The sequence below is a fragment of the Sceloporus undulatus genome, chromosome 2 (genome assembly GCF_019175285.1).
Source record: "Sceloporus undulatus isolate JIND9_A2432 ecotype Alabama chromosome 2, SceUnd_v1.1, whole genome shotgun sequence".
NCBI lineage: Eukaryota > Metazoa > Chordata > Lepidosauria > Squamata > Phrynosomatidae > Sceloporus > Sceloporus undulatus.
In genome coordinates, this window is record NC_056523.1 from 64,292,800 (window position 1) to 64,318,122 (window position 25,323).

General features: G+C 41.4%; 1 protein-coding gene across 15 annotated transcripts in view; it reads left to right on the forward strand.

The window, feature by feature from the left end:
• The window catches only part of IQSEC1 (IQ motif and Sec7 domain ArfGEF 1), a 463,906-nt gene that overhangs the window by 415,857 nt on the left and 22,726 nt on the right, over nucleotides 1-25,323 (forward strand). For all 15 annotated transcript variants that reach the window (XM_042449774.1, XM_042449785.1, XM_042449787.1 and 12 more), the window contains 5 exons: nucleotides 1,334-1,500; nucleotides 9,770-9,909; nucleotides 20,398-20,427; nucleotides 23,794-23,919; nucleotides 24,689-24,788. In XM_042449774.1, the coding sequence (XP_042305708.1) occupies nucleotides 1,334-1,500; nucleotides 9,770-9,909; nucleotides 20,398-20,427; nucleotides 23,794-23,919; nucleotides 24,689-24,788 (563 nt within the window). The remainder of the gene's footprint in view (nucleotides 1-1,333; nucleotides 1,501-9,769; nucleotides 9,910-20,397; nucleotides 20,428-23,793; nucleotides 23,920-24,688; nucleotides 24,789-25,323) is intronic.

Below are 25,323 nucleotides of genomic sequence, written 5' to 3' on the forward strand. Positions count from 1 at the left end.
GTGGCGCACTTGTGATGTTGTAATGGTGCTGCGACATGCGGACGCTATGCGTCCGGTACGTCATAATGGTGGCGCCCATCTGTACATGACGCCGCCATTTTAACGCCCTCATCACGTGCGAGGGGTGTCTAGAAGCGCCGCCCCTTGCATGTGACAAGGGCATCCTTTCCAATCCGTCTGGACCAGGCCATTGTCCTTTATAGTATTTTACAGTGCACTTTGTTGACCTTTAATTAAGCTGCTTAACTGAGCTGAGTAAAGAGCATTAAGTTATTAAAACCTAGATGAAGGTTCCTTTTCATTGGTGGGAAAAGGAATTTATCCTTGCTCTCCAACTCTGGTTGAAATGTGGGAAGAAATTTTAAAGCTTCCAAGGTTCTCAAAATAAAGGGAATTATCTTCGGAGTGTCCGATGAATCGCTAAGGTCCCAAACACACTGCAGAAATAATCCAGTTTGAGACCATTTAAACTGCCCTGGCTCAGTGCTAGGGAATCCTGGGAATTGTAGTTTATTGTGGCACCTGAGCTCTCTGACAGAGAAGGTTAAATGTCTCACAAAACTACAGTTCCCAGAATTCCGTAGTATTGAGCCAGGGCAAATAAAGCTGTCTCAAACTGTATTATTTCTGCAGTGTGTTTTGGACCAAAGTCATAAGACTATTTTAGAAATATGTGTACTGTACATACATTCCAGGTGAAGGAAGTGTGCTGCCTACTGCCTATCTCGTATAATTTGACTTCTCTGCTGCCATATTTGGACCACGTTTGCTTGTAAGCAAGCAAGAATTATTGCCACAGTCAGCAATGCAATTCATATGAACAGTAGTATTAGGCTTGGAAAAGGGTGATATTTCCTTTACATATCCTCTGAAGAATTTACAAAATAGTGTGTAATATTCTGCTGTGAATTTTATGGCAGAGGATTAATCACAATTTCTGGTTAACTAGCAAAATTTAGTTATTAATCCTCTTTGTTCTACATGGCAGCATAGTGCACTACGTATTAGACATATGTGCTCCTGTGCAACATGTAAAGTTTGAAGGACTGAAGGGATGTATTTTAATAGAGTTAGCATAGATTTAACTGGAGGAATATCTAGACCAACCAGTAGTAATGTGGATGCAGACATGGGGCATAACAATAAGCCATCTGAATTAGAGAAGCTATAATTAGCGAAAAGAACAGAATAAAATAGTAAATAATGTTAGAATACTGAATGTCTCTGTCATGAGTATAATAAACTGAATGAAACCGTTTATTAGTATGTTCTAAGTGGCCAGCTGATTCATTCTTGAATCTGACTCGTGTTTTTCCTTCGCTGTCTTTCCTAGCCAGAGATACTGCATCTGCAATCCAGGCGTTGTGAGGCAATTCAGAAATCCTGATACTATCTTCATTTTAGCTTTTGCAATTATATTACTAAATACAGATATGTATAGTCCAAATGTGAAACCAGAACGTAAAATGAAGCTTGAAGATTTTGTCAAGAATCTAAGAGGTAGGCTTAATTTAAGAATCTATCAGTGTTTAGAATCTAGATGTGTTGTGCTTTTCCCATTGTGAACATGAGACAAGTATAGAGAGCTCTGACATTCTTAAATAGAGAGAACAAAATTATTCCAATATTTATAGTGTGATTTTTGGATGCTTAATAGACAAAGGCTCCACTGGAAATCAGGATGTAATAATTTTTATCAATAATGCTGTGGCTATCCCACTTTCTAAAGGGGCCTGTTCCTAAACATCACTGTGGTACAAGACCAAATAGGTCTTTTTGCACCTTTGAGACTAAGGCAGGTTACAGACCGCTGAAAAGAGGCAGCCTGCACCCGCCCGTTTCCCCACTGGATCGGGGCCTCAGCAGCCAGAGCGGCAGCCACTGAGGCCCCGATTCGCCGCTTTCCAGGCCACGGGGAAGCGGCAAAATACCACTTCCCTGCCGCCTGGAAAGGGGTGTCCTTGGAGCTCCAAGCCCCAAGGACACCCCACGATGGCAGGGAGGAGGAGAAAGGGGCCGCTTGGCCCCTTTCTCCTCTGCGTTGCTGGGCGCAGCCGTCTGAATGCTGCGCCCAGTGACGCAAAGCCAGGAAGGAGCTCCAAAACGGAGCTCCTTCCGGGGCCTTGGAAAGGGCGCACTAGGCACCCTGGGGTGGCCCCACTACGTCACAACCGCCCCACCTTGTTTGGAGGCGGCGCAGTCGTGATGTAATGATGACAGTGGGCCGTGTGGAATGGCTCCCGCCATTTTCTACACGCAGAGCGCGTACTAGGATTAGGGACGTCCGGAAAGGACGCCCCTTTCTAACCCTAGTACGCGCTCGTCGCGTACTTTAAGGCCCGTTTGTAACCCTGGTGGAGCCCTGGTGGCGCAGTGCTTAAATGCCCGTACTGCAGCCATTCACTCAAAACCACAAGGTTGCGAGTTCAAGACCAGCAAAAGGGCCCAAGCTTGACTCAGGCTTGCATCCTTCCGAGGTCGCTAAAATGAGTACCCAGACTGTTGGGGGCAAATTAGCTTACTTGCTAATTAGCTTACTTGCTGTTCACCGCTATGATCTTTGGAATAGCGGTATATAAAATAAAAACAAATTATTAAAGAAAGAAATTGGGAGCATGAGCTTTCGTAGGCTTCTGTCTACTTCCCCAGATGCCTTAATTGCTAACACGGCTATATCTTTGAGGTCTTTTTTGAATGAGTTGTACAAATTGCAGACTAGGATTGAGTCACATTGAACACAGTCAAATTTATTTTTAAGTAAATATGCATGTAGTCGCACTATTGCTGCATTTATCTGACTTCCAGAGAAGGTTATGACACAAAGGCTGGAATCATGTTAGTTATTTCCATCTAGAAGTGAACCATTCTATCAGTTGTTGAAGGACAAGTCATGACATTGGTAAATCCCATTGAACCAATGGCTCTACTCTAGTTGAGATTAGCAATAGGATTTAGGCCAAAGTAATTTGATAGAAGCCATATTTGTGTAGTCCAGAGTTTTGAAACCCTGAGGTGGCTTTCAAATGAGACTCACATTCTGAAGAGAAAGAAATATCAAGTTTTACAGTAGAGCCACCAGTAATAAAGAGATGGCTATTTTTATAATTACCTGTGACTATTATTGCATTGCAAACCAATCCTTAGGAGTGGAAATTAGAAATTTGAGGTTTGTGGGCTTCCCTTAGTCATCAAATAACACAGCAAGGAAGCATTTTGTTTTAAAGGATTCAGTTAGGTAATGTTCTTTAAACACTCTTTTCCAAGGCTTCTATATTTCTAAATGTACCAGTTGGAGGACATAATCATTTCTTGTTTACAATTCTTATATTTAATGTTGTTCTGTGTGGTACCATACTGATATATGTGTTGTAAATTCTACTATCACTTTAATTAATTTACATTGGTCTATACTCTAGCAAAAGTAAATAGCAACTTTCCAGCCTTTGTCAGTCTTAGTTCTGTGTCCTAATATTAGAATGTTCAGGAACAGAGGGCTAAATCTATCCATAGCAATCAAATATGACAATCCCAGATATGGGTATAGGTATGCTCAGAATCCATGATCATCTCACTGTATTCTTACAATGAAGCTCTTCTGGTCAGTTGTCTTATATCCAGAATTAGTTAAAATATAATGTAAAAGAGGAGTGGGTAAAATGCACTCCATGATCCAGTTTCAAGCCCTCTTTGTGGCCAAATAATGCTCTCCAGAATTTTAATTTTGTAAGAATTTCACATCACAGTCAATGTCACAGTTTGCTATAATTCAGTGTCATACCACCAAATGCGCTACACTCGACAGGGAAAGCCGTTGTCCATTGAATAATCAATATCATAGCTAATTTAGTTATTTTAGTTCAGTGTCAGTAGTAAATATCAGCAATTTAATAATATTAATTGTCATAATTTTTAAAAATATTTTCACCTAACTTTTAATCTCTATTACATTTGTGTTACTAATTTTAAGTACAGTTCACCTTACACAATTGTGGCTTAATCATTTGTAGATTTGATTTGCTACCTCCACCACTGCTGCCCTTTGCCACTTTTAACAGTGGCTTCAATGATACTGGTGTTACTGGGAGGAAATCAACCTGGTGGGGTGGCTGGGCCTGGCCGCATATGAATTCCTTCACTTGTTTGTTCACTTGCACAGGCAGACAGTTTTAAGTTGGTGGGATGGGGAAGTTTAGTCTGTCCTGCAAAGAGGGAGGGCACATGCTCACTCACTTGTCCATTCAGGACAGGAGAACATGAGGAGGGAGGGTGTGCAGATTCCCTTGCTCACTCTGACACACAGGCAGGGGAAGAGGATGGGATGGGTATCCCTTTTTTCCTCCCTCCCCTTCCCCCTCTCAACTGAATGAGTGAGTGAGTGAGTGAGTGAGTGAAGGACTGCGTGCATGCCCAGGTCCAGCACACCACCAGTACAAGCACTTTTTTGTGTATTAAATACGGTTTAGGGATGTCTAGACAATAGCAGTAGCAAGTACCTTTCTATACCACTTATCGGTGAACTAGCACTCCCTAAGTGGTGTACAATGGCCTCAATCGCCCTCAACAAGCTGGGTACTCATTTTACCAGCCTATGAAAGAATGGAAGGCTGAGTGGACCTTGGAGCCCATCTCTAGGATCAAACTTACAACATTGTGGCTGCAGTACCAATATTTAACCACTGTGCCACCTGGGCTCCTGATAGACATACAGTGGGCCCTTGGTATCGGCTGGAGTTTGGTTTTAGGACTCAACCCCACCCACCCCAGATACCAAAATCTGTGAATGCTCAAATGCTGTTAAATACAATGGCATAGTAAAATGGTGTCCCTTATATAAAAAGGCAAAATCAAATTCTAAGGGCCAACTGTATTTGCAATTTTTCTACTTTTGCAGAGATCCTGCACCGCTAAGCGCTATGAAAGTTGAGGGCCACCAGTACTTTAATTTTACTTTGAAATCTTCCCCCCACACAAAAAAAGATGGCCCTGAAGCAATTAGCCAACATAAAAAGTGGCCACCAGTCAAATGAAAGTTATGCATCTCTACACTTACATGGATGTTTTCTTAACAATTGAAGTTTTCAGTTGTGTTTACTCCATTTTTAAATACTTCAATAGTTTTTTAAATGACATTTCCTGATACTCTCCAGTTTCAAAAGTAATGTTAAAGTTGATTGCCAAATTGATAGGAAACACAGCCTTTTGTCATACTGAGGATATATAAAAGAAGTAGAAATGCATCCATTTGGAAAATATATGGTCATACCAGGTTGCAGTTATTACTGAATGATATATAATTGAAAAAATTAGCAGATAGTACTTTGCTCTAAAATACAGACTCTATAAACAGATGTAAAATTGTAAATACATTTTTTAAATTAATACTGTGTTTCTGAAAACAATAATCTCTGAATAGCTGCTCAGAGTGTGTAAATATCAGGTCTTTCACTTCCAACTTCTTTCATTTCCATGTAGGAGTGTAAAGAATATTTGCAAATGTTTTCATGTTTCATTGCTGTGACAGTTTTTACACTTAAGGACTTTTTGTGAAAACAATATTTTTTTCACAAAACATTGTTTTGTCTTCTGTACAAAACAGACTGATTTCTGTGCATATTTATGTCCTCGACAATGTTTTGTATGTGAACACATTTTTATAAGAGAGTTCCCAAATGAAAAATATCATTCAAAAATGAACAAAATAAGATATAAGATATACATCCCAAGTAGCAGCTATTTTCAGCTCAGTATTTCAGCTGATTAGTGGTAATTTTTTGTGCAATTGATATGATTAAAAATAACACAAGAAGGATGGTACTTTCTCAACTTCACTTCATATCCTATCCCTGTATAGCACTAGACCTTCTCATTTTAATTCATAAAACTAGTGTCCACATAAACAGGTGGTATAAGCAAGTTGTCTCATAGGTATCCCCATCTCAACCCTAGTCCCAACTCACAATTTTTACTCTTTAACCTCTTCCCTTTTCACCACATTTAAAGACAAAGAACAGGATCAATTAACCTTTGTCCTATAGAGGTATCCCATCTGGAGCAGCTAAATCCTTCTCCCTGGAGCCTCGCAAAAAGGATTAATTATTGTTGTTATCTTCAAGCAGTGATCAGAAATAATCCCCCTTCCTAGCTGGTATGTTTCTGCAGCTGGCTTTGCAACAAAGGAAGCAGAAAATTGGGAGCACCCAATGAAATCCACAGAAGAAACTAGAGTCACATCTCAAGATGAGTTTTTATTAGTGGAAAAGCATGACGTGTTTGAGCCTGTGGGTACTCATAAGGCCTTCTTTTCAGGCTGTTTAGACTGAAAACTCATAAATTTGGGGGCTAGGAACTCTCAAACAATTTGCTGGACAAATGAAAAACACTGGTCCAGTGACACTCTCTGCAACAAAACCAGCCTCCTAGCCAGAGTATTCCTTTAGCTGGTGCCTAGATTGAGATGGGTTTTCACTAGCTGAGCAAAGGGCAGGGAAGCCAGCTGTCTGGAAGTAGGGACTCCAGCCATTGATTCACTGGGAACTGGTATCATGGATTGTGGCCCAATATCCTGAACTCATTTATAATAGAAATAGCCTGTTTGGAGTGGGGACAGTCAGGGAATCTGTCCTTTTTCCAGTAGAAATTCCCCCTTCTGTCATCAAGGCTTTCCTGAGATCTTAATGCTGGTACAACTTTGCACAAGCTCAGTAGTGAGGCAGCAGGATTAATGTATTAATTCATTATCTTGCCCTTCTTCACAAGGAATCTAGCATGGCTAAGATTTTCCGTTAAGTTTAAGTATAAGTGAGTAGAATCCTGTTTGTCTTGCAAAACATTCTGCAGCAACTGTGGCAATTCCCCACATTGATGTCATTATGGTGCTGGTAGAAATCTGAACTCTTTTATTGCTCTGCAGTTCTTGTATTGCTCTTTTTTAGATTTTGGATCATGCTGCTTTTTATTCTATGGTGTAGTAAAGAGTTTCTAAATGCTTTTCTTATAGTTTCGATGTAGTATTGGAAGACACCTCAGAAATCTATTTCAAGAAAGCAGCATAAATTACTACCTCCTGCGTGTGCCTCAATAGCAGCAGAGGCTTCCAGAATGCTTATATATATTTATAAAGTCCAATTGGCCCATAAATGACATTACTAGCAAAGTTGTTATAGCACTCTTGCATGATGGGTCCTTACATAGTAAATTATGTTAAACACTCAGAATTTTGTTGTAAATTGGCTGGTAGTGACACAACAATAATAATAGTAAATGGCATGTTTCAGCTGTTAACTACTATTGTGGGCTTATTTCACTTTTAAAAATTGTACAGGTTGGACATAAAGAAATCTAAGGTGTTATATACAAAGAAGCTTCTGATTTGTGTTGCTGCTGGAAACAAGGTGCTGAACTAGATTCAGAGCCAACAGATAAATGGTTATATATTCAATTAACTTCTCAGTTTTCAAACCCACAATTCTTGAATTGGTGAAACAATATTCTTTCCCTTTTTGTATCTTGATATATTACATAATATATAATTAAAATGCTACTAAAATCAATATTCAATTAAAGCAGTATTTTTTCTATTTGTTGAATTTGTATTGTTATCTAAAACAATATTAGAGTAAGTGAGAGAATAAATTAATTTGTTGTGTGCCATTTAGTCATTTCTGACCTGGCAACCCTAAGGCTGCTTTCTTCATAAAATTTGTTCAGATCAGGTTTGCCTCTGCCTTCCTCTGAGAGAGTGTGACTTATCTGAGGTCACTCAGTGGGTTTGCATGCCCATGTGAGGATTCATACCCTGATTTCCAGAGTCGTAGTCCAGTGCTGAAACTACTACACTACGTGGGCTCTCATATGTATTATGTGAAATTTGTATAATGAAAGATTGTAACTACTGTTCACTAACCTGTAATGTAATTTATTAGGAGCTCAGCCCAGTCAATGTTTGCCCAGATGTTGACTGGGAAAAAAGAAATATTGTATTCCCCCATGACATTCCTGACTTTGAGTTGGGAATAATATATTTCTAACCTACAAGTGCTTCAAAAAAGATTTTGCCCAATTAGTGTATTGTACTTGGGCTTGGAGTTCAAAGGATTACTGTAACCATGGCCCACAAGAAAAAGCAGCAGTAACAGTGTACATCACATCTGTTTAGAATTTGGCACATTAAAGCTATTGGTGGTTGTTTCATCGCAGTAACACTGAAAGTTGGTTCAGAAGGTCTGTGTTCTAGAATAAATATATTATAGAACATATGTACAATATACTGTATATACTCATGTATAAGTCTAGAAATTTTAGTCAAAAAACCTAGGTCAATGTGAGTACTGTATAACTCTTATTTAAAAAAAGAACCATCCCCTTTTCTGAATAGAGTGGCAAAAGGCAAGAGCTTAGTCTCTCCTGGGAGTATCAAAAAATAGCACCAGCTTCCTCTACTTTCTCCACCGTGGTGCAACTTCTGACCATATTGAATGCCTGGACAGGAAAATGGTGACCGGGGCATCTCTTTTGCATTTCCCTTCAAAGGAGTGCCAAGAGGAATCAGGCTTTGAAGGATTTGAATGAGACATTTGCGTATGTTTGTCAGCTTTTCTGGGTTAAAATCAGTTCCTACCCATACTTTATTCTAGAAAGATTAATATAACATTTATGATGAAATATTAATGTATTGCTTCTAGCCCATTACTATCTTGGAATGATTTCTAAGCACACACAGGAAATAGTGTCAGAAAGGATCTTTCAGCTGTTGTAGAATCAAAATCATATTTCTGTATGGATTCATCCTGTACCATGATGACACGTTCTTTGCTTGGTTCAGCCTCTCACATCTTAACATTCCCACATCTTCTGCAGCATGGGAAAGAAACTGTCCTGTGTTTAGGATTATTCATAATCAAGAAATTAACAGACATGTGAAAGGCCAGAGAATCTTTTCTCACTCAAGCAAACTTCAGTCTATGAAGATAATAATAAGGAAAGGGGAGAAAAAGAAAAAGACACTAATATGGATAGCTGAGATTAGAGTAATCAGGCAGAGTTTCATTTGGGAAAATTAATATTCAGTTAAGATCTTCCCACCCCTTTTCCTCCCCAGCTCTTTCTCTAAAAATGACTGTTTTTTGTTTTTGCTTGACTTCGGGAATTATTTGTTTTACTCTTATATTAATGGTTCCTATTGTTTTCACATTTGATATTTTGCTTAATTATCATAAACTGACAAAAGTTAAGAGCTCCTAGATTTCTCATATTTGTAGCCAAAAAAGTTAATTCAATTAGTAAATACGTAGTTCTTGCAGGAATAAACTACATTTCTAAGTATACCAAATATCATACATTTGCAAATGAACCAGATTATATTCAATACATCTTAACATTTCTAATGTAACAAATTTATTCTAAATGATGATTTATTTATTTTTTTTAAAAGGGGGGGAGTATTTTTCCCAATTTTCATTCTCTCCCTTGAACACTAAAATACTCTGGGATAAATCATTTATTCCCAAGTGGTTTAAAAATATCTGGAAATGTGCATCTGTCAATTACTTCTTCCTTGGTTACATAGCAGATTGGAAAGATTTTATCATGACAAGCAGTGATTTAGGCTCTGACCTATCAGTAGTGTTAATAAATAATACCTACATTGGAGCTGATTTGAACAAGCTGCGCTTGTTAGTGTCCTTGCTTTTGACCTTGATGAGAAGAGCATTATGGAACTGTTAAGAGTTATTCTGTCTGAGTTGGTAACAATCAGTTTTGGGTTTTGCAGGTGTAGATGATGGCGAAGATATCCCAAGAGAGATGCTTATTGGGATTTATGAGAGAATCCGAAAGCGAGAACTCAAGACAAATGAGGACCATGTATCACAAGTCCAAAAGGTTGAAAAACTCATAGTAGGAAAGAAACCGGTAAGTCGGATGAATCTGCATCCAATTTTATATTATGTATTGGAGAGTTGTCAGGGAAAGGATTTGTCTACATAACTGTAAATATTTAGGACTTGAAAGAGTGGCCTAAAAGCCAAACCATAATCTTGCTAGACCCCAAATGCTTGGGTGAATAGCCAGATTTTTAACTTGACACAAAATGAGGCCACTGTCAGGACCAGTTATACCTTCACAAGAAAGGCATTCCACAGATAGGGTGCTACTAGCCTTGACCTGTCTGACAACAGATTACATTCTGTGCACTTCTCCAAGGAGGAGGCCCTCCACCAGATCTTAACGATCAGGCAAAGAGATAGAGAAACAGGTCTTCCTCAAATATTTCATGACAGGTAAGGCCATCACCAACATCTTAAACATGGATTGGTAGTTTATGGGCTTCCAGTGTAATTCCTTTAAAATTGATATAAAATGGTTTCTGGGCAGTGTTTCTGATCCCAATCTAGCAGTCTTCACTAACTACAGTTTCTATGTCACCATGACAGTCTTATATAGATCAAATTACAATAACATAAATAAGAAATTATCCTTTCATGAATTGCTGTGGCCAAGTTAGCTCTGTGCACAAATTACCATAGGAGCAGGCTCACCAAAGCTGGTCAAAAGCCCTCTGAGCCACCAAGGGCACTTGAGTCTCCAGTAACAAAAATGAATCCATAAATATGCCTAAAACGACATGACTTGACTTCATGTCGTTTTAGAAGTACTGGCTAAAAGTCCCGGCAGTCCAAGAGAAATTTGAGCAAGTAGATGAAACCTCTTGCCACTGATACATCAGTATGGCCCTCCTGTGTTTGAGGAGATTTACCTGTTCCTGTCATCTTTTTTTACCCAACACTTAAGGGGGAAGGAGGGAATTATAAACATCAGGGCACACAACAACAACAAGGATTGTCTCTGTGTCTGATCATAGTAGATCTGTCATATGCTATGATTCCATTGGCTTAACTATCTTAGTACTACTTGGTATCAAAGGCAAAGAGAAGAAATCCTTTGTACCCATGTTCTTCTTCATGGTCTCTGTGCTTCACACAATAGGGTTTGCGCCTGCACAGAGACTCCATTCGGAAGCTCAAAAGCTGAGTAAATTGACGGGTAGCCCACCCACTCACATGTACTGAGCAAGCCCAACCCTGCCAATCTACAATTCTCTTTTGTCCGCCACAAGAGAAGCTTCTTTCAGTCGTTCTCTACCTGAGCACCCCATGTACAGTCAGATCCATTCAATTTATTGTTTTATTGTTTTATTTTTGTATTTTTTCTTAGTTTTACTTCTCCCAAAAAAAGAGAGAAGGGAGAGGTTGGTCTATTTTCCCGCCCAGCTGGGTGCCTTTTTCTGGATCTTTTATGGCCTCCACCTCTTTTTTCAAGCTTTGTATTTCCTGTAACAAAAAAGTTGCACTCTCTGACAGACACTCTCAGTGCCATTTTTGTCTTGGCAAAAGCTAAATTGAGCAATGTTCTGTTTGTCGTCCTTTTACTAACCAAATGCTCTGTAATAGAGCTCAACATTTGAAGGTTTTTTGTTGAGAGTGTTCCTTGCCTGTGGCTGAACACTCAAACTCCTTGCCAGGATCCTTTGACTCTCTTGCTCATTTCCATACTTCCAAAGATTTCAATGAAAAATGGCTTCTGTCACCTTGATACCGACCCCCTTGTTATTGACCACCTCAGTATCGACGGCCTTGACATCGATACCTTTGGGATTGAAGGCCTTGGTATCATCAGCAGCCAGTCTGGATCCCACATCATCAATGGTGACTCCTGCTGCTTCCCATGTTAATCTGTATTATTCTTTTGTTGATGGCAGGGCCTCAGGGTGGGAGGATATGCAAAAGAGGATTAGTGTCTGCTAATTGGTGATCATTGCCTGCTGGGAAAGCCCCTGGCCATGGGTGGTTTCTCATTTGCATTTGTTGAGTGCTTATTTTACTGTTTTGCAGGAGTGGTAGCCAAACTTTGTTTACTTCCCAGCAGCCAATGATCACCAATGATCATCAACAACAGAACAATACAGATTAACATGGGAATCATTCCCCTTACCCACAGTCACACAGTATATATATACCCACTCTCTTCCTGGTCAGCATTCTCTGAAGATGCCAGCCACAGATGCTGGCGAAACATCAGGAATAAACTAGAACATGGTCACATAGCCCGAAAAACCAACAAAAAACTATGGATGCCAACCATGAAAGCCTTCGACGTCAACAACAACTGTCTTCAAAAAAGTCCTCTTCCGCTTTAAAAAAATCACGTTTTTGTCCTGTCTGTGAGGGTAACACGTGTACACCATCCCATCTTCTCACTGCGATCTTCTTTTCAAGCATCCAAAGTCTCCTGCTTTTACAACATCTGACAGCACATCACCACAGATACCTGGGTCTTAACCATCATTTGCCTTGGCTACGCCATAGAATTCTCAAGTACTCTGCCTCTTGGTGTCTTTCGTTCCACTCCATCTTCACTTCCTCTACAAGAGGAAATTACCTCCCTTCTCAACAGAGGTGCTATCCAGTGCACCCCGGACAGGTGCAGACTGGACCGTTATTTCTCCAGACACTTCACAGTTCTGAAGAACTGAGAGGAGTCAATCACTACATCACTCCACTTTAAGTCCATTCTGCCTTTCCTCTGTCAGGGACACTGGTTCACGTCTATCAACCTAAAAGACACTTATTTTCACGTCACAATTCGACCTCAACATTTCAAATACCTTTGTTTTGCCATTAGCAGAGTCTTGCCCTTTGGCCTCTCTACTGCCCCCAGGGTCTTCACGAAGTGCATGGCAGTGGTGATCTCACATCCTAGGGCCCAAGGGGTAAAAAAATTCCCTACCTAGACGATTGGCTCCTGCTGTCATCCTCCCACACCCAATTGTTCTAGGACATCCATGATACTCTCTCTCTCCTCACAGACCTGGGTCTCACTGTCAATTGCTCAATGTCCATATTGGAACCAGTTAGAGTAACAGAGTACATTGAAACATTTCTGGACTCCATCATGGCTTGTGCCTATCTCCCTACACGAAGAGCCAAGTACAGTGGAACCTCGCCATACGCGGGGGATCCGTTCCGGATCCCGCCGTGTATGGCGATTTCCACCTATGCTCGAGCCCCATTGTAAACAATGGGGCTCGTGCACGGCGGCGCGCAAGGCGCAACAGGTGCACGCACCCATTCAATTGAATGGGACGTGCAGCCCCTTCCGCCCCGCGCGCGCCGGCAGCTTTGAGCGCCTATGCTCAAAGCCGCCGATAAAAAGACCGCGTATGCGGAGGATCCACTGTACCTCTAATCTCACATTCAAACTGTCCTCCGTCTCTCCTTCCCATCAGCATGGAGCATCCAGCGACTTTTAGCCCTCATGGTGTCAACCACAGCAGTCACCTTGCTAATGCATATGAAATTCTTTAAGAGTGGTTCCTATCTGTGTTCAACCACCTCCTTGATCAGCAATCCAAAAGACTAACTCTCCCAACAGAAGTACGGGCCTCGCTCCATTGGTGGACTGTCCCTCAGAATATTCTTGGGGGATGCCATCCACAGCCCTCCAAGATGGTCACCACGGATGCTTCCATGACAAATTGGGGAGCCCACTATGAACATCTTCGAGATCAAGGACACTGGTCTCCTTCCAAATCACAGATGGACATCAATGCTCTAGAACTCCTGGCTATTATCAAGGCTTTCAGAGATTCAAGAACCACCTTTGCCACAAGGTAGTCCAAGCAGTCACAGACAATACTACCACCGTTTTCTATATTAACAAACAAGTTGGTGCTCACTCCCAACTGCTTCTCCACCTCGTCCTGCAGCTTTGAAGATAGTGCACCATTTGCTCCATATACCCAGTGGCGGTTCACCTAGCAGGGAAGGACAATATCCTGGTAGACTCTCTAAGCTGAGACAGAGGTCTACAACACAAATGGACTCTGTAACTCAAAGCATTCAGGTTGATTACATCTCAGTGGGGGGGGGGGTTCACCTAGCTGGACCTCTTCACCTCTCCAGAGAATGTGAAGTGCCCACTTTTTTGCACCAGGGCCAGACAAGGAACAGACTCCTTAGGAAACACCTTCCTTTTAAATTGGACCAGTTGCATCCTCTATGCCTTTCCCTCACTTCTCCTAGTGGTGAGGGTAGTGGTCAAGATCCAACACAATATTGATTATGCCATACTGGTGGAAGCAACCCTGGTTTGCCCCTTTAGTCCCTCTGTCCAGGGGTTGCTACTTCAAGTTTCCAGGTTGTCTGGACCTTCTCTCCCACTTCAGTGGGGCAGTCCTCCACCTGGATGTGCATAGGCTCCACCTAACAGCCTGGAGGATCCATCATTGACCTCCCCCGAACTGTTGAGCATTCTCTCTGCCTCTCATAAGGACTCTACCAAGCGCTTCTATTCCTACAAATGGAGGTGCTTCTGTGCAATTGCTGAAGCACGTGCAGAGCCCTCTTCATTTCTCTAGCTGTCCACGGCTCTACACTTTCTCCTTCATTTACATGACTGAGGACTGGCATTCTCTTTTCTGAAGGTTTATCTGTCTGCCATAGTGGCTAATCAGCCTCATGGCTCACCCTCTGCTAAACTATTCACTTCACCTATTAATAATAATAATAATAATAATAATAATATTTATTTCTATACCGCTATTCCTATACAGATCACAGCGGTTTACAACATGGAAGTACAATAAAGACAATAATACAATAATATCCCACCATGTGCAAAACCCATCCCCCATACAATAAAAAACCATATATAAACTAAAACCCAAACTAAATAACAACAATAACAACAGATTAAAACCAATTAAAAAAACCATACAATAGCTGGATAGAACCGTATACATCATTGAAGGGATTAAGATGACAATTAATGCTCATGGGGGAAAGCCTGGCGAAATAAGAAGGTCTTCAGGTTCCTCTTAAACACATCTAGGGAGGTGACAGTGCGGAGCTCATTGGGCAAAGAGTTCCAGAGCTGTGGGGCTGTGATGGAAAAAGCCCTCTGAGATGAAATGTATCTAAATTTAGGAACTCTCAATAAGTATTTCTCACCCGATCTGAGAGTGCGGGGCGGATTATATGGGGAGAGGCGGTCTTCCAAGTACCCTGGGCCCAAGCCATTTAGGGCTTTATAGGTTATCACCAACACCTTGTATTGTGCCCGGAAGCGGGTAGGCAGCCAGTGTAGGTCTTGCAATATAGGTGTTATATGGCTGGTCCTGGAGCATCCAGTGACCAGCCTTGCTGCCATATTCTGAACCAATTGCAGCTTGCGAGTTTGGTACAAGGGTTGCCCCATGTAGAGCGCATTACAGAAATCTAACTGAGAGGTTACCAGAGCGTGTACCACCGTTTCAAGGTCCCCCCGGCCCAGGTAGGGTCGCAGCTGGCATCCACCTGAGATGTTAGGTGGAGCGACGAATCCAGAAGCACCCCCAGACTGCGAACTGAGTCCTTCACAGGGAGCGTGACCCTGTTCAGGACAGGTGGACAAATATCCTTCCCCGGGCCCGGGGAACCTATCATGAGTACTTCCGTTTTCTCTGGATTCAGGCTGAGTCTGTTTTCCCTCATCCAGCCCATTACCGACTCCAAGCAGGCATTTAGAGGAGAGATGCCATCCCTAGTCACTGCATCAATCGGAGACACAGAGAAACATATTTGGGTGTCATCAGCGTACTGATAACACCGCTCCCCCTGTCTCCAGATTATCTCTCCCAGCGGCTTCATGTAAATGTTGAATAGCATGGAGGACAAAATCGCTCCCTGAGGGACACCTGATGTAAGGGCCCTCTTATCGGAGCGACAGTCCCCCAGCTGCACCATCTGGAATCTACCCGTGAGGTAAGACCGGAACCACTGGAGCGCAGTGCCCCCGATACCCAACTCCCTCAGGCGTTCCAGAAGGATACCATGGTCGATGGTATCGAAGGCCGCTGAGATGTCCAAAAGCACTAACAGGGACACGCTACCCCTGTCCATGCCCAGACGGAGATCATCGACTAAGGCAACCATGGCAGTCTCAACTCCATAGCCCGCTCGGAAGCCAGTTTGAAATGGGTCCAGAAAATCCGTCTCATCCAAGATCCTTTGAAGCTGAACGGCAACCGCCCTCTCGATCACCTTCCCTAGAAAAGGCAGCAGCAAGACAGGCCGATAATTGTTCCGAATTAGGGGGTCTAGGGAGGGCTTTTTTAACAAAGGTTTTACGACAGCCATTTTTAAACTAGATGGAAACTGCCCTTCCCTGAAAGATGAATTAATTATGCAACGCAACATATTTGTTACAGCCGCTCCCCCCTGCGCTGCCAACCATGACGGACAGGGATCGAGAGAGCATGTCGTCTTCCTAACACTACAAAGAATCTTGTCCACATCCTCGGTACTTACAGACTCAAAATGATCCAGTATAACAGAGTCCACGGAAGCTCTGGACACCTCTACTCTAGATTCTGAACTAATACTGGCATCGAGATCAGACCTTATCTGAGAGATTTTATCCACGAAGAAGTTGTTAAACTCATCACAGCAGGCTTTGGATGGCTCCAAAATTGAGTTCAGGGAGGGGGGCAGCTGGGTAAGCTCCCTCACTACCCTGAATAGCTCTGCCGGACACGACTCCGCGGACACAATACGTGCAGCATAGAACGAATTCTTAGCTGCACTTGTTGCCACTCCATAGGCCTTCAAAAGAGAGTCTAGGAGTGCCTTGTCAGCTAAGTGCTGGTGTCTTCGCCAGTAGCACTCTAGTCATTGCAGAGCCCGCTTCCGTTCCAGGAGATCTTCCGTGTACCAGGGTTTTTTGTTGGAAGCAGGCCTGAAAGGACGCTTGGGAGCGATACTGTGTATAGCCCTGGAGAGAGCGGCGTCCCAGATGTTAGTCAGGGCATCAACAGAGTCGCCGTCAGTTCCAACCATATACCCCTCTAGGGCTTCTTGGAACCTTTTGGGTTCCATCAGCCTTTGAGGGTGGACCATTCTAAAAGGTCCGCCACCCCCGGGGGGGGGGGGGATATGGGTAGATGCCTTGAGTTTAGCCTCAACCAGAAAATGATTCGTCCATGACAGAGCAGAGATTTTATTTATCTCCGCCCATGGAGCTTCCATGTCCGTACAAAAGACCACTTCGAGTGTATTACCAGCCGAATGCGTGGGCCCTGAGACCAGTTGGGACAAGCCCATGGCAGTCATGGTAGCCATGAACTCCCGAGCCGCGCCAGTTGGACCATGGCCGGCCTCAGAGGGGATATTGAGGTCCCCCAGAACAAGAAGTCTAGGGGACTCCAGCACCAGCTCCGAGACCAGCTGTGTCAGCTCGGCCAGGGAGTCTGTTAGCCCACGGGGCGGCCGGTAGACCAACAGAATCCCTAAACTGTCCCTGGCCTATTGTAAAGAGATTCTTCAAAGGGTTACATCACCTGTACCCTCCAGTTCCTCCATTAGCACCTCCATGGTCACTTTCTCTGATGTTCACACAAGACCTCCATTTGAGCCCCTGGGATCAACTTCACTAAGGCTCTTGTCCTTCAAGATGATGTATCTGGTTACTGTCACTTCAGCCAGGAGGTCTTCAGAACTCACCGCTTTACGTTCAGGTGAACCCTATCTGATTTTTCACAAGGCAAGGCTATTCTCAGACTTAATATCTCCTTTCTCCCCATGGTGGTCTACTCTTTCCACCTTTCTGAGGGCATTATTCTACCTACCTTTTACCTTTTACCCAGATCCATCCACTCCTTTGGAAAAGACTATGCACACTATGGATGTTCGCTGTGCCTTGTTTTATGTTCAACATTCTGCTGAGTTCAGGTTGATCAGTAAGTTGTTTGTTATGGTGGTCCTCGGAAAAGCCACCTTGTTTCTTCACAAAGGTTTGCAAAGTGGATTGCTCAAATTATTAACCTAGCCTATGAACTGGCTAAGCAACCTCCTCCTTTTGGTGTATGCCCACACCCAACCAGGTCTGTCTCCTCATCTGCTGCCTTCCACAGGGGTGTTTCCCTGCCTGACCTCAGCAAGGCTGCTACATGGTCTCAGCCTTCCACATTTTTCCGGCATTACAGGCTTGATTCCAGATCTCATCAAGATAACAATTTTGATCATGCGGTTCTATCATCTATTCTACAGTGACCTTCCTACCATCCTTTGATAAACTTTTTAGTCATCCTATTATGTGAGACGTAGGCCCGTTCCGTACGGGCCTTTGCGGTGCCCCGTCACGTGCTAGGGGTTGGCCGAGGACCTAGTGTCCATACTGGCCTCACCCCTAGCACGTGACGAGGACGTAAAAATGGCCGCGCCCTATACACACAGGCGCGGCCATTTTTACGTGCCGGATGCTTAGCGTCCGCACGTAGCATCGTGAAAATGATGCATCGAGTGCACCATTGGCGCCTCATTGCGTCATTTCCGCAACGCAAGAAGAAGCGCCATTTTGGAGCTTCTTTTTAGCTGCACCGGGAAGCCTCATGGTTTGGCCGCTGGGGCTTCTCGGTGCAGCTAATGATGGCACAGGCAGAGCGCCGCTTTTCGGCGCTCTGTAATGCGCCGTAGAGACCACAAAGACTTTAACTGTGGTTCTTCGAGTGGTCATCTGTGCCCTCACACAAACCCTCCCTACCTCCCCTCTTTCAGGTTCCTGTAGCTTTGTGATGGACTTGAACTGAAAGTGAAGCTAGTTTAGCAGGGTTGGGCATGCTCAATACATGGGAGTGGGTGAAGCTCTCTGCCAATCTACTCAGCTTTTGAGCTTCCAAATGGAGTCTCCACATAGGCGCAAACCATATTATATGAGGGCACAAATGACCAGGAAGCAACCTGTTCTTACCTTTCCACTGGAGATGCTGAGAACTGAACCTGGAATATTCAGTGTGCAAAGCATGTTTTACCCACTGAATCATTTGCTCCACATCTAGTACTTTTGAGGGTAATAATTGCTCCAGAAGTGTCTTTTTCTGGAGATCTTTTTTTCTCTTCACCCAATGCAGTGTTGTTTCATCTCCTCTATAGTAAGTATTTAAAGGTTCTGATGTATCTCTCTCAAACACCACATACTAGTTTAATCTGAAATAACAAGAGTTGGCAGCAAGAAACAGAATATGGCAAGGCTCCAAAGGAGAATTCTGACATGGTTGGGCAGAAAGTTCAAGTACTACACAGTTTCAATCAGCAAGTGAACAGGGGAGAGCACCAAGCCCTGACTCAGTTATCACTTTCCTCTACAAAAGGTGACATGCAGTTCCTGTTTGTGTAGAGCAGAGGTGGGCAAAGTGAGGCCTGCAGGCTATGATCTGCCTCCCAGTGCCATTCCTTGGCTCCCAGGGGTAAAAAGATTCCAAAATTTTCTTTTGTTCTCTAATGCTTCTGGGAACATTGAGGGCATTTCTACTATGTTTAGAAGCCCTCTGGCCTACCGAGTTATTTTTTAAATCATTTTTTGTAATAATAATAAATTTATTTATGTTTCCTCACCTCTCCCAATGGATCGAAGCAGGGTTACAGACTAAGTAAAATTACAGAGTATGTATCTCAACATTCAGTTAAAAACTGCTAAAAAAAATGAGATATCAACATCAGACAGTAACGATAGCATCAACAAGCAAGGCAGGAATCATACATAGACAAGGGCGTATCCTTCATATCCGGGGGGTATGCTCAACAAAAAAGCTCGGTTTTAACTGCTTTTCTAAATGTTTCTAACGAAGCCGTCAAGCGGATCTCCTCAGGAAGACTGTTCCAAAGTCTCAGAGCCATTGTTGAGAATGCTCTTTGGGAAGTGATAGCATATTTGGGGGTTGCTATTTCCAATAAGTTCTTGCCTGATGTTCTAAGGGTTTTTGGCTAGGCAATTTTACCATGTTCTGGGGCCCGTCTAACATGCTCAATTCCTGTTTTTGTTGTTTTTTAATATCTATGCGTGGCCACAAATGGCCCAGAAATGTCCAAAAACAATGACAATACCTCCTAGAGGGCATTTGGTGACCAAAAGGTTTTTTTAGGGGGCACTTTGGCTCTCCCTGATCTGTATGTTGATTGAAATAGAACAATTAATGTATGAATGGGGCTACTAAGAATTTCTTAATGCAAAATGATTCTGACTGTACAGATGGAACGGGGAAATACTCAGTTGTTTGTTTTCCGACAACTGCTCTTCTAAGAGGAGGTGGTAATATAAAACTGTCATGTGCATATAAAGTGGAATTACAAAAGCAGCAAGATCACCCTACTATATACATCATTATAAAATCATTTAGAGTGGGTTAGCATTTCTCATCACAGTATGTTTGGTTTGGTGACAATGTAATTACACAAAAGAGAGTTTAGAAAGAGTTACTTATCATGTAGGATATTTAGTCATGGTAAGACTATGAAGTATTTGCTTGATATGATGCAATTCTATGTTTCTCTGAAGTTTAATGAACTTGCATGTGTCTTTCTACTGTAGATTGGATCTCTACATCATGGACTTGGTTGTGTAGGTATTTCCTTTCACATTAATTTGCATTCTGTACGCAAAGTTTAACAGGATATGCTTAAGAACTTAACCTTTCTGATGTTTAACATTTTAAACTGCTTTCATGTCCCAGTTTAGCTGTGCTTTTTCAATCTAAATATTTAATTTACAGCTGTAATAACTGATTTAATCAAGTCTTGCCATTATGTAAAAGAAGTCAGATTGTATTTCCTTGTGGAATTCAGAGACAGCATAGAGTAACATTAAATGCAAGGGTGATACATGTGAAAAACGTAAGTGGAGCTAATTGCTGAGAGCAATTTCGCTGAGCTTCTCTTAAGATTAAAAAAATATGTATTTTTAAAAACCACTCCCCTTCTTAAGATAAAACAAACCTCTCCCTATAGGGTTTTTTGTAAGCTGTATTGCTTTAAGGGGGGAAAGAATATCATCTATATATGCATTCTCATTTATTTCATTACTCATTTGTCACATTTGTATTCCAGTCCTACAATTAATAGTGGCAATAATGGGTTTATCACCATGGATCCTGTGCAGGGAGAAAGGTGGGAAAGAAAATAAATAAATAGCCCCATTTCTCCTTACAAGAACCCTTGAGCTTTATTGATGTGTAGGGATGCTGAGTGTGATATTTCAAGAATTATTTGGAGGCCTAGTTCAGACATAACAGGAGAACCATGATTTTTTTCTTAAGTTTCTATTGCCTCTTCTTATCTTCCTCGTGTGCCCATATTCTATCTGTATGTCCTACATCTTTTAATGTCCCTTTATATTTTTTCTATTATTACTATTTCATTTCAAGATATTTAATAAATGCATTACACTTTCTTGCCTACATTACTTTCTACATCTCCGACATAACCAGTTAATATGGAAATGTAACACAAGATTAAAGTAGCTTAAAATTTAAAAACAAATATAGAATATATGAAAATATATAAAAGTATCATTGAAAGGTAACAAAAATATCAATGATACTGAAAATTCCTCAAAACATTTTAATTTAAAAGTTGAAAAAATAATACATTTAAAAAAGAAGAATTCCCCAAAGCCTGTTGGAATAGAAATTTGTTTTCTTGTTAATGTAAGAACATCAAGAAGTGGACAATTCCAGTCTTTTTAGTAATTGTATTCCAGACTAGGAGCAGCCATCAAAAAGGCCCTCTTTCACATGCCTATGACAGTGGAAGGAATAAGAGAAGGGTTTTTCCTAAAGATCTCAGAGCCCAAGTAATTTCCTACATCAAATGGCCTGGATCTAAGCTTCATAGGTCAACCTAGCACTACATTGTGCCCAGAAACACACTATTGTCCAGTGGAACTATTGTATGAGGGAGTCATAGGCTCCATTTAATAGCCCAGGTTAACAGTATGGCTGCAGCTTTGCGGAACAGTTTTGAACACTCTTCAATAGTAGCCCCATATACATCACATTACTTTTATCCAAACAGAATGTAATTAAGGCATGTGTCAGTGTGACCAAACTTGACATCTTCAGCAATGGGCACACCTGGCACACTAGTTTTAACTCTGCAGATGCATATACGTATACCCAAACATGTTGCATGCTGAGAATACTGAGCTGCTGCAGTGCTCTTATATATTGTCTGTTAAATGTGAAGGGAGGCAGATGTGGCATACTGAACATAATCACATTGTCACACACAATAAACTTTGGAATATTGCAGTGCATGACCTTGGTGGGAGCTTTCAGCATGAGCATCCAGGCCTCTACTTATTTATTAGTTATTTATATTAAATTTTTCTCATGTAAACCTCATTACTATATTTAGTTACATAGAACATTAAAATTCTAGTTTCATGGTTCTTTGCTCAATAATGTTGTTCAGCAACCTCAAGCATTAAATAATGAAGTTACTTTTAGAAACAATTAATTGTCCACCATCTAAAATTCATGTTAAAGAAGAAATGAGAATTCCTCTTTTCCTAGTGCCTAAGGTTATGCATAAAATTTAAGTCTTTTCCTTTGAGAATTTTCTGTGGTTAAAAATATCAGGAATAGTAAACTATAAATCTGAACTAACTTGCTGCAGTTGCAAAGGAGATTTCCGCCTTTCATCTTTTATAATTAGTAGGTTTGGATCTGAAGTTGTGCGATGCAGAAGGAAAGTAATTTGCCATCTGTCTCTCTCACACACAGTTCCTATTCTGTTCAATAAGGGGCAGTGGAAAGGAGAGCTGGAACAGCTCCATTTCCTTTAATCATTAATGGCAAGAGAATTAAGATCCCAGCCTAATCTGAGTAAAACTTTAGAAGTCCATTAAGCAATATCTTTATTTTATCGCTAAATAAGAAGTTACATATCAGGATAGGATGCTGTAGGTTACTGTAATCTCAAGTTAGAATAGTTGATCGACAAGATCTCATGGGACCACAAAAGTACAGAAAAAGGTTTTCCTTTTTGTAGCCCCTTTATCCCATATACACCACCATAGTCGCAATTGGGAAGTTTTCCTTCATATTTGTGGCATATCGTTGTAGAGGTCTCGACTGTTAGAAATTAATAACTGGTGTCCAAATGATGCTGACAAACTTGTTTTCTCTAATAATTAATGCATGGGAAGTGAAATTGTTTTATACTTTTCTGCTCTTGAGGGTAAAGGAAAAATAATATCATAAAAATGTAATTGCTCTGAAAACTACCATAGTTGTTCACACTCTTTCATTTGGCCAGACAATTGTGTGTAGTCCAGGATCTCTTCTTTATTTTAGTGAAACACGATTGACTCTGAAGTACAGTAACCTAATCTCCATAACATATCTGTCATGGGTCAACTAATAGAGGGTCGGGAAGTACAGCGGAAGTAACTGGTCGTAGTCAGAGTAGGGGAGGCAGTTCTTAGCAGTTTCACCTGCAGCCTCTGGCATCACCTCACACACTGTTCCAGAGGGTCATCCAGCCCTCCTGAGCAGATTTTGGAGTGGAGGGGGGAGAAGGAAATTAGAAAAATCCTCCCTGCCTTGCTGTGAGTATCAAGTTCCACACATGAAATTTCAGGATCCATTATGCATTTGCTGCATTACTACTCTATGACTAGCAGGTTTTTTCTTTTTGCAAAACTGCTCATTCTTTCTGACTGCAATGTGGTTTTGCTATAAGGATCCCAATGTTGGGCAAAACATTTCAAAAAGTAAAGTGAAATGTTAATACCAATAAATAAGCATGACAATAAAAGAAGGAAAAATCCTAGGCAGTGCTGAGAAGAGTGATGAAAAGATTACTTCACTAATACACACACACACACACCATTTTGATTTTTTTTTCTTCTGTGTTGTGGTAAAATATTAGAATTAATTTTTTTTATTAACTGAGGGTAGCATTTTACTTTACCTCTATCCCGTAGGTTCTCTCTCTCCCTCACCGGAGACTTGTTTGCTACTGTAGGCTTTTTGAAGTTCCAGATCCAAATAAACCTCAGAAACTTGGATTACACCAGCGAGAAATATTTTTATTTAATGATCTCCTTGTGGTATGTATCTGACAGGCATATTTTTATAGCCTATTACAGTACCAAAGAGAGTCTGTTAGGTAAAAACAAAGGCTTCCTTAAGTGCAGACAACTTAATCCAGCTAGAGGCACTGTGTATGCAGAAGTCAGTTTCTGTGTGTCCATTTCTAGGTGGGTGGGACCCTGCACGTGTAATTACAGTTGCTCGTAGACTATGGTTCCTGCCTCTGATCTGGCAAGCCAGGGTTGTGGGCATCAATGCCTTTTTGTTTTGAAAGATGAAATCCAGACTGTTGGCTGTTTGATGGCCTTGATTCTCTGTAAAGTATGTGGAAAATATGCACACTAGTGCTGGCTCAAAAATAAACACATTGATCTTTAAAGAAAGTGAGCCAAGGCATCCTGAAACCTTCAGGAAAAGATAGGAGGTTGCAGCCTTTCATTTAGTGGGAAGAGATTTGCCAACAGATCAACCTGTGGAGGAATTGCAATAGGATAGGCAGCAACTGCCTGGTGACATTTCTAATTGAAAATGTCCCATAGAGAATGATGATATGCATTCTTAAGTGTTGGGGAGGGGGTGATGGCAGGCTCTATCTTAGTAAAAGTATGTATCTAATTTAGGCTTATTTCTTACTGTGCATTTGTGGTATTTTAGGCAGAATTAATCTTTAGGATGGCTGTTGGTGCAATATTGCAACTGTTTGCTATATATAATGTGGATTGTTGAAAAGCTAAAATCCCAGTTACAGCAAATACTTTGATTTTTTTTCCCTGTTAATATTCTTAGGTCACCAAGATCTTCCAAAAGAAGAAGAACTCAGTCACATATAGTTTTCGACAGTCATTTTCCCTATATGGCATGCAGGTCCTTCTTTTTGAGAATCAGTGTAAGTCTATTTTTAGCTTTCCATAGAAGTCAAGATCAGTTATTAAGCCTGACTGTACCTCTAGCAATCAGCAGATGCATGTTTGATCCCTGTTCTTTTACTTTGTTGCTCCTGCTGCTGTTTTTATTTTCCTAACATCGTTTTACTTAGGCCTCAGATTTGTGATCTGGATCATGATGAATCAACAACAACTATTCGTATCAATGCAGAATGTGATGAGTGGCATTCAAGCTCCTGCTTGAGTGTTCTTGCTTCCAAAAATGAACATTTGAAGTTAGAGTGTGTAAAGAGGTTTCCATAAGATAAGTGACAGCACTTTAAAAAAAACACACATTCTAAAAAAGATAGAAATATTCATGAAAATGTGGTTGAAAACTGTACATATCAGCATAATGATCTCTGAAGGAATTCTGTATAGCAGCATACAAAGGTGATCAAGAGGAGCAGGGCATTTGGTTTAGCACAGCCTCTAGTGCTCATAATCCTCCTGCCTCATCAGCAGTTTCCTTGAAAGTAATGCAGAGCTATTGTTAGG